Source organism: Artemia sp. Qi Xiang Cuo, chromosome 1 (genome assembly GCF_049724085.1).
Source record: "Artemia sp. Qi Xiang Cuo chromosome 1, ASM4972408v1, whole genome shotgun sequence".
In the NCBI taxonomy this organism is placed as follows: Eukaryota; Metazoa; Arthropoda; class Branchiopoda; order Anostraca; family Artemiidae; genus Artemia; species Artemia sp. Qi Xiang Cuo.
Window position 1 is genome coordinate 85,460,087 of NC_142794.1, and position 20,125 is coordinate 85,480,211.

The window sequence follows — 20,125 nt, forward strand, 5'->3', positions numbered from 1 at the left end:
TTAATTTTTTTTTTTTTTTTAGGTGCGATCGTATCGAACCAACGGTCCTAGAACATTGGAATGGGTTTCATTTGAACGACAATTAAAATTTCTGGTGTCCCTTATATTTGGTCAAAGAGATCAGACGGCTACCAGTCCCCCTGCCACCTCCCTTATTTCCCAAATTTTTTTTATCAAAAGTTTGAGGTAGCCATTTTGTTTATCATAGTTGAAAGGTTCTAAAGCTATACCTTCAGATTTAACGTGACCCACGCAGCCCATGAGGACAGCTCTAGGAATGAAAGCACACTAAGGATAATGTGCTAAGCATAATAACGATAATGTACGATCTATGACAACCAGTTTCATAGCCACAAAGACAAACAACGGGCGACAGAATGCATTGGACTTGTACAACTTGGACTATTTCAACATTAGGAGGGGGGTAAGGATAGGTTACGTTACTTTACCGCCACTCTCCCCCCCCCCCCCAATGTGCGAATATATAGCCCAAATTAAATTATTGTATAAACTAAAGTATTATATTTTCATCATATTTTGGCATATTTCATTAGGATTAATATAATATTTCTTCTTGGGTGTGTTTTGTATAATTAACAAGTACTTCTTTTTTTTTTATTAAAGAAGCAATAATACCAATGCTTTTCAAAATTTGTGAAGGGTCGCATGGGCAACGGCAGGGGAGCCATGCACCCCTGGAAATTTTGGACTATATAGTAATTATAAGGAAACCAAAAGAAAAAAAAACAGAATATGGGAAAACCATAGAAAAAATCTGTGTTTCCCCATTGTTGGCTGTCTGCCAATAGATTTTGACCTATAACGAAAGTGTAAGAGCCTAAATATTATAATATTAAATCAAAGTATCAGCTTTTTATGGTGATCCTAAATATGTATTTATTTATTAGTAATTAGTGCAATTATTAGTACACAAGAAAGTTTGTATGATTAAAGAAAATACAAGGAAAACGACTTAATAAAAGGCAACTTTGGAAAAAATTACCTTCAAATTTTGTTTGCATTACAAGAGTACCTATGTCCTGATACATTAATCCTCTATAATTAGAAATGTTTTATCTGAAAGGAATGCTGAGAATTTTAGTATTTTACCCCTGAACGGATACGTTTTTTTGTGTTTTATCATAATTTATTTATTTTTGCAGGAGTGATTGTATTTATCTAGTTGCCGCTTTGAAAAAGATAAATTTTTTTACGGTTATGATGCATAAATTTGTCAAATATATTGGTTTTCGGTATTCAAAATTAAATCAAAAATATTTAATTAAAAATTTTAATTTGATTTTCTTAATCTAAGTTTTAATGTTTTACTTTGGACAAACTACTTTGATAATGCGTTACTTTTTATAAGCAGTTGAGTCTAAAGGCATTAAATATTATGGTGTTTGATAACCGAATTGAAAACTGTCGATATCGTTAAAAAATATCCGTTCAATGCTTCGGTATTGCTCAACACAACTGACTGCTGGGAGTTTATATCTTAGTTTTTGTAAGTATGCTATTGTTTTGTGGGTTTTTTTTAATTAATTACTTTTTCTATTTTTATATACTTTTACTTTAATTGACATACTTTTTTCATTGCCTTTAGAAAAATGTTTGTCTCTAATCTTTGTTGAATAAAAAAAGTTTTTTTTTCAACTGAGAGCAAGGAGCAATATTAAAACATAAAGCGAACATAAATTATTACGTATATGAGGGGGGTTGCCCCCCTCCTCAATACCTCGCTCTTCATGCTATAGTTTTTCGGCACTTGAAAAAAAAACTACTCGTTGTTCTAATTAAACGACCCTTGTGTTTCAGGAATTGTTTTTAACAAATTGGGACAAAATTTAAACTTTAGCATAAGGAGCGAGGTGTTGAGGAGGGGGAACCCCCTCATATACGTCTTAATTTTTGTTCGTTTTAACTTTTAATATTGCTCCTTACTTTCAGTTCAAAAACTTATTTTTTTATTTAATTTCCGATCGTTTTTTAAATAACACCAGGATACCTGGCTCCACCTCCACGGGAAAACCCCCTTCCCCACAGAAAGATCCTCTTGGTAATTCAATCCTGGTGGTAATTTACCCCGGAAAATCACCCTTAACATCTCCACGCCTAAAATTGAATCGGTAAAGAAAAAGAACAACATATAGAGAAACTTCGTATAGAAATTTTGGCAAATTCACCAAGTGTAAAATTTCCCCTGAAAAGCTCACCCCCTGGAAAATTCCCAAAAATTCTCCCTGTATAAAAATCCTCCCAGCAGAAAACTCTTACTTCCCTCTCTACCCGAAAACTACATGCATATTCCCAATTTAACAAATAAAACAACGGGTAAATTTTATAACTTAAAACCTTTCCCCAGGGGCTGTAAGGGGTTATTTTATCTCTAAACACATAGTTATTGGGCCTTTCAACTATGCTGAAGAAAATACTATCTCAAAATTCTGGTCGGATGATCTTTGGGAAAATGGTGGCATGGGAGGGGGCCTGGTTGCCCTCCAGTTATTTTGGTCACTTAAAAAGGGCACTAGAACCTTTCATTTCCATTACAATGAGCCCTCTCTCGACGGTCTAGGCCCACTGGGTCGATACGATCGCTCCTGGATAACAAACAACAAACAAATAAACACGCACCCGTGATCCTCCTGGGTCCTGGGTATGTTCCTGAGTAGGTACGAATATGAAATTTGGAATTTATCGATAAAAAATAGCACAAGACGATGGAATGGAAGTTTTATTTTTTCTTACGTCCTGGGAGGCCGGAAGGATGTACAACCCGTTGGACGTTCGGACTCAACTTCATCTTTCTTGTGGCAAAAATTACAAAATTCCACATTTTTGCAGATATGAGCTTGAAACCTGTACAGTGGGGTTCTTTGAAACGCAGAATCTGATGGTGTAATTTTCATTAAGGTTCTATGACTTCGAGGCGATCTTTCCCCCTTATTTTTAAAAAATCAGACACATTTTCTAAGGCTCCTGTCTTTTGATGGGTAAAACTAAACAAAATGAAACTTACATATTTGGAATCAGCATAATAAGCCAATTCTTTTGCAATATCAATTGGTATCAAAATTCAGTTTTTTAGAGTTTCGGTTACTATTGAGCCGGGTGACTCCGTACTTACAGTTCATAGCAACGAACAGTTTGACTACCCATTAAAATCCAAACAGAGATCATTGAAATATCGATCTTTTTTTGCGTTACCAAAAGTACTGTATTCAGATAAACTTTACAGTTTCATGAAATGTAATTAAACAAATAGAAAAGGGTTTTCAACATAAATAAAGAGTAAGTTTTAAACTTAAAACAGACATAAATTACTCTGTATATAAAGCGGACTGTCCCCTTCTCAAACACCTTGCTAATAAAAAAAAAGTACTTTTGGTTTTCTGAAAAATCTTATCTTTCCAGTTGCAAATTTTCTTTAAAAAATTGGAAAAAAGCCAAACTTCACAATAAAGAGTGAGGAGCTAAAGAAGAGACAGCCCCCTTCATTAAAAGAATAATCTGTTCGAATAGTTTTTAAATCTGTTTGTTGCTTTCAGTTGAAATACTCTTTTTTATTTAATTTCTAATTGTTTTCCAAACCATACCCAGGCCTAACCAAGATATAATTTGAGTACATGTCCCTTAAATCCCTGATTAATTGCTTTTGAAATGTCCAAATCAATAATTGTACGTGTATTAGTACCGTTCTACGTTAAAATTTTCAATTTCAATTTTGAACAAAATTTGAATATACAATAAAAATTGGCGATGAATAGTAATCTTGGTAAACAGTCCCTGTTAATATTACTACAAAAGAATTTCGGTTGAATGAAAAGGAGTATTATTGTTTGTATGGATGAAAATTCTGTGAGACTTTCGATCTTCTACATAACTGAAGCCATCACAACCTCTACAGTAGGATTTTCTTATCGATAAATAAATTACATACATTTGTTTAAATACATTTGTTTTTTATTTATATGAAATACTTCATATAAATAGAAAAAGAAAATAACACCATTTAAAATTGCTGAAAACTAAGTTCCTGCCGTATTTGCCTCCCAAAAGAAATTTCCTGGCGGGGCTGATGATGACCTGCCTTGCCTTTTCTACCTCTGTGCTGGTAGAAATGGGAATGTAATATTTTAGTTGTATAGAAACAATTTAATCAATTCCTACTCTCCTCTACCTCATTCAAAATTTATCTGAAGCCTCGTGAAGAGTAAGTAGTTTGTCCATTAGAATGTACTTTTTTAGGAATCTACCCAACCCTCACCTAAACAATGACTCACCAACCTCATTATAGCTGATACGCAATTACAGATCGCCAAACGTAACCTAATTTCATTACAAATAAAACGAATCAACTTGGTTGAATCCAGTACTGCCACCGTGTGGCATTACTTCTTTTACAACTGGAAAGCCTAAAATATATTTATTCATACTTTTAAATCAATTAGCTTCTCAGAATCTTAAATTGATTGCAAATTCATCCTCTTCGGGGTAAAGTCGTAGTTTTGTGCCCTAAAATAGCAAGAAAACAAGACTTTCTCCTAGTCCGATCTGTATGGTTACTAAAAAAGAGCTGAAAATTAAGTTTGAATGAGCTCCTTCCCAGTTATCTTGCACTTTCGGTTTGATACAATCACTCCTGGGGAAAAACAAAACAAATAAACATGCATTGACGATGTTTATTCTGAAAAAAAAGCAAAATTTCACATTTTGAAGATTAGAGCTTAAAACCTCTAAGGTAGGGTTCTCTGAGACGAAGTATCTAATAAAGATATCTTTAATAAGATCGCTTGTTTTTTTTGTTTTTTTTTGTGACGGAATTTTCTTTTGAACCTGTTAATTTTATTTAGTTGAATAGGACAATAAAAAGAAATAGGGTCAGTTTGACGGCTGGATAGTAAGTTTAGATTTTGTTTTTCTTTCGCTATTCTATTTTTTTTAATGTCTGAAAATATAAGGGATTTAAGTTCGAGGGGGAGAAGTGTCCTGTTGTGAAAGAGGAACAATTTACATGGTCGGTATAAAATCAAAACGTAGTATCTATACAGGCACGATGATTTTTGAGTATCCCTACTCGTTCTGTAAACTATCTAAGGCTTAGGAAATTGCATAAAGACAAGTCTACATATGTTATAACCTACGGAAGCAATCTTTCTGTAATTTTGGTTTAAGATTAAATGTATAATAATTAAGTATGCTATTGATTAAACAAATTGATCCATTTGCCAGGAATCCTTGCGGTCTAAAGCTCACTATATTTTGTTTCATTTTGCATGCAATTTAATTGCTCTTTTTATTTGAGACGTTTTTCCTAAGAGTATTTAAAAATAAACTTATTCCTATGAAAAAAAACTCCTGAAATATATTCCCTGTCGCCAAACCACCACTGATATTTAGGTGTTTGCTCCCCCCCCCCTGGAAATTTTTTGCCGGCGCCCTTGAAGGGTGGGACATGTTTGTTCAGTGAAAATACAAAAAGACAATTTTCAAAATTTTTGCTGGTGTCCTAGTAATTATACTAGCTCGACTAGAGTAAAAAATAAATTGTTTCCATATTTTTTAGGAAAAAATTGGGATTTGGATCGACAAGGAAAAAAAAAGAAAAAGTAAATATTTCGATTAGATCACCGATAACCAATTTTCAGTGACTGGATTACAAGCCAAGGAAACCAATTTGGGAAAATAAAGGGAGGAAGCCAGGATTTGTTTTATTCTCTGCTTAAAGATGTAAATAGGTTTTTTTTTCAAAATTTCAAAGGTAATTTTCGCTTGAGAAGAAACAAAATATCAATCTAAAAGTATTTTACCACATCTAGGGGATAATTTTACCCTCTTTATGTAGGTGCCCTTGCATAGAACATGGTAAAGAAACATTTTTTTTTTCACGAGAGGCAACCCTGAGTGCTCAAATACGAACAACGAAGAATCAGAAGCAAAGCCACAAACCAGCTCATAAATCAGGAAGTAACTAAAAGAGTCTAGCATTTGGTTCCCCAATCAGTACTCTCGTATGGTTCTAAAGCTAAAATTCTACTATAGCTACTTTTGGCTATTTTGGAAAGGGGTTAGGTTAGGAAAATGAAACTTTCAGGAATGGATCTACATTCTAAAGTAGCCTATGTCCTGGCTATTTTGAAGTAGGCCTACCTAACTCCACTTGGTAAAGTTCTACAAAATCATATTATTGATTTAGGAATAAAGTGAATACACAATTCTATGCCTTTTTTTATGCTGATATCAAATATAATAATTATTTCTATTGTAAATGAATTACAGCCCCCCCCCCCTTTATAGACCTAACCCTGAATTGGCATATATAGGGGGGCTGAAATTTGTTTCCGATAGAAATGATTATTATATTTGTAATCAGCATAAAAAGACATCAAATAGTGTATTCACTTTAGTCCTAGGCCTAACTCAATAATATGATTTGGTAGAACTTTACCCTCCACTCCTTCTTTGTTAATTTTTTACCAAATCATATTATTGACTTACAAATAAAGTGAATATACCACTCAATGCCTTTTTTTATGCTCTTTCCAAATATAATAATCATTTTTTGTTGGAAATAAATTTATCCCCACCCCTATATACCAATTCAGGGTGTATATTTGCTCATTAGAGGGGTTGAGGTAAAGTTTAAACTTACCTCCCATTTATATCAGAAATAAAATTTTCCAACACCCCCTCCCCCCCTAATGTGCCCTGAATTGGTATATAAAGGGGTGGGTGTAAAGTTCATTTCCAACAAAAATGATTATTATATTTGGAAAGAGCATAAAAAAAGGCATCCAGTGGTAGGCTATATTCACTTTATTTGTAAGTCAATAATATGATTTGGTACAAATTTACCCCTTCTTCCTCTAGAGAGTTTAAAATTTGCCTATATGACAGTTCTGTACCTATTGAAATTTTGACAAAACAACATTTTATCTTAATTTTCAGTTATCAGTTTGTTTTTCTCAGGCCTTAGTTCTGAAAATGCAATTTCTGTTATTTGAGTAGAATTTTAAGCCATATCAATGTTTTTTTCAAAATTAAGGAATGTATTTTCATATCTTTAAAACCTTATAAATTGGTCTATAGGCTACCTATTGAAATTTTAACAAAACAACAGTTTACCTTAATTTTCAGTTATCGGTTTTTTTTTATCTCTGGCTTTAGTTCTGAAAATACAATTCCTGTTAGCCTATTCAAGTATAGAAGCCATTGTTTTTTTTCAAAATTTAGGAAATATATTTGCATATCTTTAAAACCTTATAAATTAGGATCAAGCAAAGTTGTGAAGCTGAAAACAATTTTGTTATGTCATTTAAGCAGAAAATCTATTTTGCTAGGTTTCACTTTTATAACATACAGGTTTTTAAAGGTCATCCATGGTCAAAACCCTCTAGAGGGAGAAGGAGTATTGGAAATACTTAGGGATTAGAGAAAAGTTCATTTGGTTATATTTAGATTCAGAATACAATTTTTGGTATATATTTGCACATTAGGGGGTGAGGGTAAATACTCTGTTAATATATAGGTTCTAAGATCAATGTCTTATAACTGTGTTTAATTTTTTTTTAATCAGAACTTAATATGGGGATTGAATGCCATCTATAAACAAAATTATAGCACACATTTAAAAACATTTAATGTTTTTAAATAAAGCATGGCAAAAATTGTAATTTTTTTCTTTTAAGTTGGAAAAAGAAGGAAAAAAGAGGAAAGATTTGAGGATAAAGGTTCTCCCCTTGAATAATATGTTAAGTAGGATCATTATACATATTAAAAAGTAAGAATTGTTTTCTTAACATGTCTCCTTATGATCAGTCAAAATTGTAAATTTATACCATTTAATTTTCTAACCTAACCCCTTTCCAAGATAGCCATAAGTAGCTAAAGCAGAATTTTACCTTTCTAGATATTAGACTTTTCACTATTTCAAGAAGTAGTTGAAATAGATGAAAAAAGAAGAAATTGGAACATCTTTAATAGCCTAAAAAAGGATTTGTTTAGGCAGTACTGTTCTATTAGCTAGGCAACATGCAAAAAGTGAAGTTTTGTTAATGCTAATGAAATAAGACAAAATATGATGAAAATGTAATAGTTTAGAAGCAAATTTTGGCTATGTCAAACAAGAATATGACCTTCAACAAAGCTCTTCTATCAGCTAAATTAAACGCATGCTCATAATCTGTAAAACTTAGGACTAAAGGCTGTTGATGACTCTGACACTTTCAATTATTAATCCAAGAGTGAAAATTTGGTTGATGCGCCCACTTCCCTTCCAAAACGTGTGTGGTTCTTCTCTTATTATCTATAGAATCTCTAAGTATAAAAGAGTATTGTTATACTAAGTAATCTGTTTCCTAGAGAAACCAGGCTAATGCCTCTATGATTACCACACTCACTCTTATCACCTTTCTTATGGAGGGGTTTAATTAAAGTTTTCCTAAAATCGCTAGGTATTTCACCTTTTTTCACTAATCATTTTCATAGTCTTCAGTATCTTATCTCTTACCTCACAACCACTGTATAAAAAAAATCATTTACCACACTATCAGCACATGGGTCCTTATTATATTTTAATCCTTTGATGCTACCACTAATTCTTCCTCACAAAATAAATCTTCCTTCATATCCAAAGTGTCACAAACTTTTTCATTCTTTTCAATATCTTCTCCTGTAACTCTATCATGTTTTAGCATGTTCTCCAAATGTTCTGCCCATAACTCTTTAATTTGTTCCTTCTCACTAATTGTGGCCATGCTCATGTCTTTAACCAGGACAAGTCTAGTTTGGCTATTCCCTCTCATTATGATCATGCCAGTACAATATTTTACTATTATGCTGTGTGGCTGCATTGTTTGATCTTTGGCAATTTTATCTATGGCCTCCACTTCACACCTCCTTAATTTACATTTGAATGCTTTCGCCACTTTCTTTTCATTCATCTTGTTTTCATATGATCTGTGACTCAAATAATTTTTTTGCAGGCCCTTCCTCCTCCCTATTAAACATAAAACATTTTCCTTGCTACTCTTAGCTGTGTTTCTAACTTTTCTTCCCTAAGACACCATCAACGACTTCACAAACTATTTTCCTAAAATTATTCCATCCATCTTCTACATTGCCAAATTCCAAACTCTCCAATATAGCATTCAATTATTTGTGGAATGTTTCTCTCAATTTCTCATCCTGAAGTCTACCAACGTCATAACTTCTTGGAAGATAGTTACCCTTCCCAAATTTTTCCTAAATTAGCTATTTCATTTGCAATAAATGCAAATGATGCAACAGGCTTTATACTTTTACGGTTAGAATAGGGGGAAAAGGGGATTAGTCAAAATAGTACTTTTAGTAATTTTTATTTCTTTTAAGTTTGACTTGAATATTCAATTTAATTTTTCCCTCTTTTAAGATTTATTTATTCATCTACATCAGCACCTATGTTTGCTATTATTATTTATATTAATTTCTTTTTGTTTTGGGGGTCATTTATTCTAATCTGGGTTGCATATTAATATCTGATCTTTTTGAGTGTAATGATTATAGAAATTTATTTTTGCAGGTCTTAAATCTAATATGGCTCTTTACTTTTCTGTGAAAACTTTTTTACAGAAAGTTTTTTAATTTATTATTAGGAAAGACAGTGGGGGCATTGAATATATTAAAAGTAGAATAGCCAAAGCCCAGGGTGTTTTTTTTACAGTTGGAAAAAGTTTGTAAGAAAGGGAAGATAAGTTGGTGAATCAAGATAAGGATATTAGAAGATACAGTGATGACAGTGGTCAAGTATGTTTCTAAAGCGTGGACACTTCAAAAAAAGGAGGAGGCTTTGCTAAGCGTTTTTCAGAGAAATTGCCTACAGTTCTTTTGGGTACCAGATTGACTGACCTTATCTCAAATGGTGAGCATCACGAAAAATTTGGTTCAATCCTGGTTTCTAGGGCTATAATGAGAGATAGGTTGAGATGGCTAGGAAACGTTCTGTGGATGAAGGATAAAAGATTGCCAAATATTGTCATTGTTGGCCAAACAAAAAGCAGGTCATCCCCAAATAGGGTGGGAGGATGTTATAAGGAAAGATTTTAAGGGAAATGAAAACTTCCTGGAAGGGTTTAAAGAGGGAGGTTTTGAAGTGATTGGGATGGAGGAGGTGCGTGTGTAGCAGTACAGGCCTCAGGCAGCTATGTGCTGGAGGGACTTTAGTTGTAGCAGTTTTCCTTCAGCAGTTTCAGTGTTTTCCATTTTTGTTGCTCTTGTTTTGGTTTTTATTCAACCAGATTTTCTCCACTTAAAAATTGGTGAGACCATGATCATTTTTTTTTACCTAACATACTATGACTTCTAAACCTTTTTAGTTAATTTTTAAGAGAAGAAGCATTTTTTTTCAGTCCTCTGGGATGGTTTTTTTTTAATCAACCATGTACAAGTTTAGTTAAGACTGTCATTTTCTTGTTTTGGTTTTTATATTTGTTTGCTAGTTTTCCTAGATTTTCTATCTTCTTTCAGGTTGCAAATGTGAAAAGATAATTAACAAGTCTTGAATGTGAATATGCAAGTAGGATTATTTCTCCTTGTTTGGCTATCATTTGGAATTTCAGATGGAAGTCAATCAATAGGAACGCTTTGTGTTTCCAGAAATCACAGTGATGAAACATGTCTTGATTTTCAACTTGAACAGTTACCATTCCTTGAAAATCCTCATGAAGTGATCGGTCTGAAAATATCAGAGGTAGATTTAGGAAAATTGGATCCATCAATTTTTGAATCATTTATAAACCTTCATGAGCTCACTATTGAAGATAACAACTTTGAAATGCTTAATGGACCTTTTCCAATGCTACAGCAACTTGAAAAACTAACTATAACAGGAAATGCATTAAGCAGTATTTATTGGCAACGTAAGTTTGTTTTAAACTAATGCCCTATGTTTTGCTAGGTTAAAAAAAAGAAGATACATATTTTTGAGGACAAGTTATAAAAAAGCTAATACCATATAGGTATGACATTCCAAATACTAGGTTCCTGGGACTGTAACTATGTTATCATTCAAGCATTCTTCTTCAGTATTTGGAGGCTCATCAGCTGAATTCCCTGCATCTGCGTGCTATTAGGATGGCTGCCCCCCCCCTCATAGGGGGGTTGGTGGCATTATTATATGATAAATAAAATTAAGGAAAATATACCAAAAACAATAAGAAAGACACTAAACTTATTGTGTTAAGCAGTAAAAATGCTCTTCCAAAAATGGTATAAGTAGGCTTTCTTTCTTTAGGCTATAACAGAAAAAGTTTATTAGCAAAATAGGTATATCCATGTCACATGGGCATCATTACCAAAGTTGGCATCAGCATTTACTTTCAAATTAGCCATTATCCACTTCTATGCAGTTGTTTGAGTAACCTGCTAGCATTAGAAAACAAATCAATCAATAATACCATTGCAAAAACTCAAGTTTCCTTTTTCAATATTAGGGGGGGGGGGGCAAACTTTCAACTAACGATTTTTGACTATCCTGATTTCAGTGATGTATTTTTCATTTCTAGTTTAACATTATGGGCAGCATTACCAAAGTTGGCTTAACCATTTGCTTTCATATTAGCCATTAACCACTTCTCTGCATTTGCCTGAGTAACCTACTAGCAGTGGAAAACAAATCGATCAATAATAGCCTACCAATGCAAAAAATAAAGTTTCCTTTTTTCAATATAGGGGGGGGGGGGACTTCCATCTAAATACTTTTGATGGACCTGATTTCAATGATGTAGGCTACTTTTTATTTCCAATTTTACATTATGTTTTAAGCCTCTTTTGCAGTTAAAAAAAAATAAATTAAAAGTTATAGTACCATTAAATCTGTGTAATAGTTAATATTTTCGATTTAGTGTCAATTGGAAGATTATTTTCATGAGATAGATTGTTTAAAAACGTGTTTTTCAAACTTGTGAATTTTATGGACCATGGTTTCCTCTTTACTACTTGGTTTGCAGATTTATCTTCCCATTCTTCCAAACTGTTTTCAGCTATGTAAAAACAGCCTGGGCCTTGGCTATTCTACTTTTAACACCTTCACTGCACCCACTGTCTTTACTAATAATAAGCCTACTACCTAAGTAAGTGAAGCTGTCCACTTGATTGGCTTTTTCATTATCCATCATCACATTGTCACCTTCACTTACTCCTAGTCCTAGTGACTTAGTCTTCTTGGCATTCATTTTCAAACCTATTCTTCCTCATTCAACTCACAAAACCTCTAAAACTTCCTTCATTTTGTTAAAATTTTCATTTAAGATGCTTAAATCATTAACATAATCTAAGCTTAGGTGAGTTTTATTTCTTCATTAGATTAGTCCATAAGGAGTGTGTTTGATGTTTGAAATTATTAGTTATTCTGGCATCTTATCTATTTATAAAAAATACTAGGTTAACCAATAAAAATTTGATTATTTGTGTATTTTTTCAAGGGAAGGATTGGAATTTTTGTGCAGAATTCCCTAGTCTGTAATTTATTTAATTTTTTTTTCATTGAGAGAAGTTCAAATTTTGAGAAAGGATTATTTTTTTTTTTAATATCTGATATATTTGATGCTAACCACTTAATTTAGGGGTTCTTACCAATGTCTCATGAGTCTACAAGGGAGGTATTTGATATTTGAAATTATTAGTTCTACCGTTTCTAGGCATTCACTCCTTGGAAAATACCCACCCGCGGAAAAATACCCCACCGGAAATACCCCCCCCCCCAAAAAAAGAAAATTGCCCGTGAAAAATAGCCCCCCCCCACGGAAAATACCCTCCCCGGAAATATCCCCTGCAGATAATACCCCCCCCCCCTGGAAAATTAGGCTTTGCAAGTTTGAGAATTTTATTTGAGTTTGTTTTTTCATGTTACTTATGTATTATGCGCCACTCACTCAAGTTGACGCTATATAAAACTCAAGAAAAAACCGGTTTCTTCCTTAGTTTCTTTCAGCTTAGCGCGAGACAAGACAGAGACAAGTGACAGAATAGATGGGAAATATATAATTAAACATATAAATTTGGGCCATATATTTGCACATAAGGGGGGGGGGTATTTGGAAAGTCTAGTGTCAGAAAACAATTCTTACTTAATAACATGCAGAATAATTGTACCTAACACATGTTGCATGCAGACCAGCTATATTTACTAGCTATATATACTACCTTTTCATATACGTAATAATTTCTGTTTGTTTTAAGGTTTGAGGTTGCTCCTTACACCTGTTGAAAAACTTGTTGTTTATTTATTTAATTAATTAGAGATAGTTAATGGAAAACATACAGAACCAGTTTTTTTAAAGAAAAGTAAAGAGCCTCATTAAACCAAAATGAGCAGCAATAAAGTAAATAATCTTCAAAGTAAAAATTACGGAGAAACTAAAAAACAATATAAAGAAAACTAAAAAAACAATTTCTAATTGAAAAAAAAACAAAATTATATAAAATATTTTTTCTATGAAAAAGACTGTCAATAAAAGATGAACAGAAATTAATTTAAAAAAGAACATTCTACAAAACAAGTTTGTCAAAGATTAGTAAACAGCCTTGTTAAGCCAAAAATGAGTAGAAATAAATTTAAATAATTTTCGGAGCGTAAAACTACCACAAATCCCCATCCAATCACCATTAACAAATAAATGAAACCCAAAACTAACAGAAATTAGAATAGATAGCCTAGTCAAACTCAAAATTAGCTAAAATTAAAAGGAGTATGGATTACAACAGCCATGTCTTCTTCAGACCAGAACATAATTTGCACTTTACTTAAAAAAAAACCGTGTATTGTCAGTTTGATATACATTTCTAATATCTATTTCTTATAGTCTTAATACTTCTTTATTTTGTTAAAGTCAAAAAAGTGAAAACATTTAAAATGTATTTTGCTTTCACTAAACTGTAAATTATGTTCTGGTCTTGAGGAGGTGTGGGGGATGTCAGCCCTACTCATGTTAATTGTTGCTGTTTTGCGTTTGAATAGGTTATTTACGGTGATTTGTGGTAGTTTTACGCTTGGAAAATTATTTTAATTTATTCCTAATCATTTTTGGCTTAACGAGGCTGTTTACTATTCTTTGACAAACTTTTTATGTGGAAAAAGTTGTTTATATTGATTTCCGTTCATTTTTATTGACCTAGTCTTTTTCATATAAAAAATATTTTATATCTTTTTATTTTTTTCTATTAGACTCCATAGTTTTTGCTTTAAAGATTATTCGACTTTATTTCTGCTCATTTTTGGTTTAATGAGGCTCTTTAATTTTCTTTAAAAAACTTATGCTTCCCTTTAACAAATACTATCTGTAAGTAATTAAATAAAAAAAAACAAACAAGTTTTTCAACTTAAAGTGAGGAGTAACATCAAACCTTGAAATGAATTGAAATTATTACATAAATGATAGGGGTTGCCTCCTCCTCAAGACCTCGCTCTTTACGTTAAAGTGTTTTTTTATAGAATTTTAAAACAAAGCTTATTGTATTAAACGGTCGTTGTGTTTCAGGAATCGTTCTTAAAGAATTTGGACAAAAAGTCAAAACTTCAGCGTAAAGAGCAAGGTCCTGTGGGAGGGGGAAATCCTTTCATATACATAATAATTTCTGTTTGTTTTAAGTTTTGATGTTGCTCCTTCCTTTCAGTTGAAAGAAAAATTAATTTAATTTCTGATCGTTTTAAAATAATACTGGGAAATCCAGCTCTCCCCATGAAACATTCCGATGCTTTTGTGTTATACGCCACTCACTCAAGTTTACGCTGTGTAAAACTCGAGCACAGACTGGTTTTTTCGTTACTTTAGAAATAAATTTGGGCTATATATTTGCACTTTTGGGGGGTAAAGTATATTGGGTCTTCATGCAAAATATGTTAGGTACAATTATTCTGCATATTATGAAGTAAGAATTGTCTTCTGACTTCAAACTGTCCAAATAATTTACCCCCCCCCCTCTTATGTGCAAATATGTAACCCTAACTAAAAAGTATATAGCCTTATAGCAAAATATATAGCCCTTCTATTATGTCACTGGTCTTTGCCTTGTCTCGTGCTAGCCTGAAAGAAACTAACGAAGAAGCCGGTTGTTCTCGAGTTTTACACAGCATAAACTTGAGTGAGTGGCGTATAATACACAAGTACCGTACCAAAATTCCTTCCCCCTATGGAAAATAAAAAAACACAACTCAAATGAAATTCTCAAATTTGGAAAGCCTCATTTTCCATGGGGGGTATTTTTCGGGGGGGGGGGGTGGGTAAACACTGGCCACCAGTTCTAAGAGTGTCTTGTATCATAAAAAAACAAGTATGGTGATAATTTACCTGAACAGGCTTTGCTTCAGGATTTGTTTTTTTTTATGTTGATTCTTTGTAAAAAAAAGAGTTTTAAGTTTTCGTTTAAGATCTAGATTTATTTTAGGGAATCAATAGAGAATCGTGACAAAAAAAGCAAAAGAAAAAAAGCTAGATATATTCAAACAGCTAATATCTTGTTAAATTGTTTTGATTTAAGTTTTTGTCCATTTTAGGGGAATCAAGGGAGAACCGTGACCTTCATGATAATGGCTCAGGATTTAATGAGAAGAAGATTCTCAAGCTTCTCACAGACGATGCTTACGAGGCTCTTCTAAACGAAGAACATGCACAAGACATCATGTCCCATTTTTATGCAGAAAATGAAGATTTTGAAATAGACCCCGCACTCAATAAGCTGTTAATGACATTGGTTGAACGCCTTGAAAAGAAAGCTGAATTTTCCCCAATTAATGGGAAAAGAAATGCCTTTGTCAATTTGAAACAGCTAAAATTCTTGAATATATCCTATAATAAACTTTCCGAATTGAATGTTGATGTCAAGTTTGTCTTACCAAATTTGGAAAGTGTGGATTTATCAGGTACATGTCCTTAGTTTTTTTTTTCATGCGTGTTTGTGTAGTGATAAGCTCAGAGTTTTGAGAGGTAGCGTGGTTTTAGAGCACCAAAAAAATAATGCAATGATATTTAAAACAAATTATAAATTTAACTTGTTGGTTTTATGATTAAACACTTTGCTAAACAAAAATACGGTAAATTCACAAGTTTTCACGAAACTACTAGAAAAAGTAGAGTTAAAAAAATAGAAAAAGAAGTTGTCCATGTCAAAGCTTGGTTGTTAACGAGTCTTCTACGGAAATTCGCATATGCAGCCGGCAGGATTTTAAAAGAATTAAAAATTATTCATTTTTTAAGACAAGTGTGACAACAGGTGACAGATTTAGCTTTAATGACAACGCAATAGATTGTCGGATAGAACTGATGGCAGCTTGAATTTCAGTTCGTTAAATTTTTGTAAAAGTCCTAAGAATCATTGCGATTTCTTACTTCTTTATATGTTACCAAATGTATATAACATGTATACAACTATTCATTATTCAGTAGATACCTTTTTATTCTTAATGTATTTTATTTGAATTGTCAAAACATAAGGAACACATTGGACTATTATGAAATGTAAACTTTTTTTGAAACTAGAATCATGCTGCTATCAACAATGATCATATTCCGCTAGTCGCTCCAGTCATAAATTGATTAAAAACTCTGTTTGAAGGCGTGAAAAGACCATATCTTATGAATTTATATTGTCCTAGTCTAATTCATGCTTCAACTAATTATTTTGGAGTAGTTTGACAAATATTAGCTAATATTATGTAACAAACACAAACAAATATTGAATTAAATTGATAATAATAAACATTAGTTTCATTATAAAAGTACTGTAGCACGTATACTCTTTTGTAAGGGCTGGCGAAAAATAATTTTGTTCCTCTCCTCCATACAGAGAATTTCAATTTAAAAATGCCCGTTGGGGGGCTTCAGGTACCCTTTCAATAGCTGCCTTGGAGCCATACAACACTTTAAAATCATTGGTAATGCTATGTAAACATTCAATATGATTGCCCTTCATTTTATATGGACTACATATATATGTTTAGAACCGAAAGCACCGTCATATGGCAGTTCACCATCTAAAGTTTGTAGACTATGTTTATTGCTTTTTAGCAGTTTTGAAACTTTTAGCTATGCCAGGATTTTTTTTGATCGCATTTGGGCATCGCAGTTGCGCAATATATTTTCATTTATGACCTGAAATTAGCCTTGTTCTGTGGCAGGATCTGAAGCTAAAATGATATTTATTTAGATGTTTTATAGGTATGAACCCATTGGCTGTTTCAATATGTTTCTTCTTGAGCCAGATTGTTGGAGCCAGATTCTGGCTTTCTCCCTCAAAATAGCATAAATCGATGCATCTCTGTGGCATATCGATCATGCAAAAATCACATTTTGATCATGGCTCATCATCACATTTCGATCATCACATTTCTGTCATCATCACATTTCGATCATATCAATCATGCATCGATCACATTTAGCATAAATCGATCATGCTCTGTGGCATGAATTCTTGTTAATTTAAAATAGTAGCCTTCTAGAACTTTTGGGTTTCCCTCCGTGTGAGCCTTCTTCCAAGTTTTATGGTCATTAGTTTATTATGATCACTCTTGGGGAAGAGGAGGATGACAAACAAAGAAAAAAGTAATATGAACTCGCAGGGGGAAATTCACGTTGCAGGAAAAGCTTGTTGACATGCTAAATTTGATGGTGCGACTTGGATCAGGATTGTACCCTCTTTAGCATGTATTTTCTACATCTATCTGAAATCATGTAAAATTTCTGATCCCTATAATTTTTAAAGGATGACTTTTAGCTTGATAAATATTAATATTTAGAGTTGCTACAAAAACATCTTTTATTCAATTGCATATTGTTTTCGAAATTTGATTGTCGAAATTTATGCCGAAGCTGTTTAATAGTCAAAATTCATAAATTTTAGTACATACCTGGCCACTTAGTGCAGCTGCTCAGTTTGTCTCCAAATAAAATCTCTCCGCTGAATATTGATAGGAAAGTTTAGCATGCACAAGCGTAGTTTTGATACATAAGACCCCTTTGTCAAAGTATGTCCTAGCACCTTTTGTCCCCTCACAGGTAATTTTTTAGCGTCTACTGTTGATATATATTGCAAAAACAATTTATATTTCTAGGAAACCTATGGAACTGTACGGAACATATGATTTGGATCAATTCTTGGAATGTCTTCAAGTCAAGGCTCAATGAGACTTATTGTGCGACAGCTGCTCCTGTGTTAAATGGAATTCAAATTTCGCGTGCGCTTAACTTGATACATGTAGGTGATTTTTTAAAATTTTTAGTGAACTAAAAAAAACAAAAGTAAGTCCTTTGTGTTAATCTATGATTCTATGGTTATGGCTTTGTCTTTTCTTCTTTTCTTAAGTCATACAAATAACAGTTCAGATAAGGATAAATTCTTTTATTAGACAATGAAAAAGAATGACAAAAAACACTGAATATTTCAATCACATATACAGTGACCTTCGTCAGCAGATTTAACTCTGCTGAAGATGGTCACTGTTTATGCAATAGAAATATTCAAAGTTTTTTGTCATTGTTTTAATAAAAGGATTTTTCCTTATTTGAACTGTTATTTTTGCGTCATGGAAAGGCAGTGTGGTCTACAAAAATTCTTAAGTCATATTGTAATTAAAAGAGTTGGCTATTATTGGAAGACATAGTTCTGACCTCTCTTTGAGCAATTTTTGTTAAAGTTTTGATGTAATTGTAAAAATTATTCCAGGTTTCTGTGAGGTTTACCGACAGCTAATAATCTTATGAGCCTTAAATAATCAGTCAAAATTTATAATTTCACTATTGATTCATTTACGATTCTGTAGCTGAACTAAGGAGCATTTTTTTGAGAAATTCAACTCTTTTTGACGCAACTAGACATCACAAGTTTTCAGTAGTTCCCTTTTCAGGCTCTATTCCCCTATTTTGAACTTCCTTGTCTATGAAAATGGTTGTGTTCAATTAGTAAGATAATAGGTTCAAGCTAGTTAATCAGAATCGTTTACAACTGATGTTTATTAACTTTCAGTTTTACTATAGTTTTATTACTAGAGTTACTGAGGCAAGAAATTTCGTGCTAAACAGGCATCTCTATTTCAGTTTTTTTTTTTACTCATCTGCATTTTCACTGTCGTTTTTCATTTTTTGTAGCTGTATTTTTGTGTTAAAACAGATATTTCTGTAAAAATTTTTTTCCTTTTTACTGCACGACTTCATTTTACGTGTCATATGTCTTTTCCCCGTTTTTGTATACACAGCTGAATTTCTCGCTAATCACATTTCTTCCTTCTAAAATTTCGTTATTTTTCTTTCTGTTGTTTTACACTGCTGTATTTTTGTGCTAAGCGGCTATTTCCATGTCAGAAATTTTTCCTTTTTCCACGAAGCCACATTTTTGGTGTCGTATTTTCCTTTCCTTTTTCTTTTGTTTTATACAGCTGAATTTTCTTGCTCAGCGAATGTTTTCTACTGAGATTTTTGTTATTTTTTTAAACTTGGTTTACACTGCTGCCTTTCGTACTAAACGGGTGTTTCCGTGGCAGCTTTTTTTTGGTATTTTTTTTTTACTCTGCTGCAATTTGCTAAACGAATATTTTTCTTTTCAGATTTCAGTTTGTTTTCTCTCAATTTTCTTTTTTTTTTGCACTGCTGTGTTTTCCCTCTAAACAGCTGTTTAATTGTTAAATTCTTTTTCCTTCTTTCTTTACTACTACGAACAACTGACTACACCACCAATCTGGCTGAGGCCAATACAGTTACGCAGGATCCTCCTCCATTCCAATTTATTCAAAGCTCTTCATAGCCTCCCAAGAAGTTCCCATTTCCCTTAAATCTTTATTTACGACATCCTCCCATCCCATTTGGGGACAACCTCTTTTCGTTTGGGCCAAAGTGGTTTGCTGACGAGGACGATCTTTGGCAATGTGTCATCCCTCGTCCACAAAACGTGTCCCACCCATCTCAACGTTTCACTCCCTATAGCCCAAGAAAGCAGGATTGAACCCCTTTTTTCGCAAAACTTACTGTTTGTGATACGGCCAGTCAGTCGGGTATTTAAAACAATCCTGTAGGCAATTTCTCTGAAAAATATCTAGCTAATGCTCCTCGGTTTTTCCGAGCGCTCACACTTCGGATCCATACTTGCCATCATTGTAGCT

At 32.9% G+C, this 20,125-nt stretch overlaps 1 protein-coding gene across 3 annotated transcripts in view; it reads left to right on the forward strand.

The window, feature by feature from the left end:
* Nucleotides 1-5,928: 5,928 nt before the first annotated feature.
* LOC148956847 (protein singed wings 2-like) overlaps nt 5,929-20,125 on the forward strand; it is a 39,635-nt gene continuing 25,438 nt past the window's right edge. Inside the window, exons 1-4 of one of the 3 annotated variants that reach the window (XM_089087530.1) lie at nt 5,929-5,970; nt 10,507-10,898; nt 15,533-15,898; nt 18,086-18,228. In XM_089087530.1, the coding sequence (XP_088943656.1) occupies nt 10,550-10,898; nt 15,533-15,898; nt 18,086-18,228 (858 nt within the window). In that variant the 5' untranslated portion in view covers nt 5,929-5,970; nt 10,507-10,549. Of the gene's footprint in view, nt 6,015-9,332; nt 9,352-10,506; nt 10,899-15,532; nt 15,899-18,085; nt 18,229-20,125 lie in introns of those variants that run through there. The other 2 variants (XM_089087523.1, XM_089087538.1) reach the window with 2 other exon arrangements.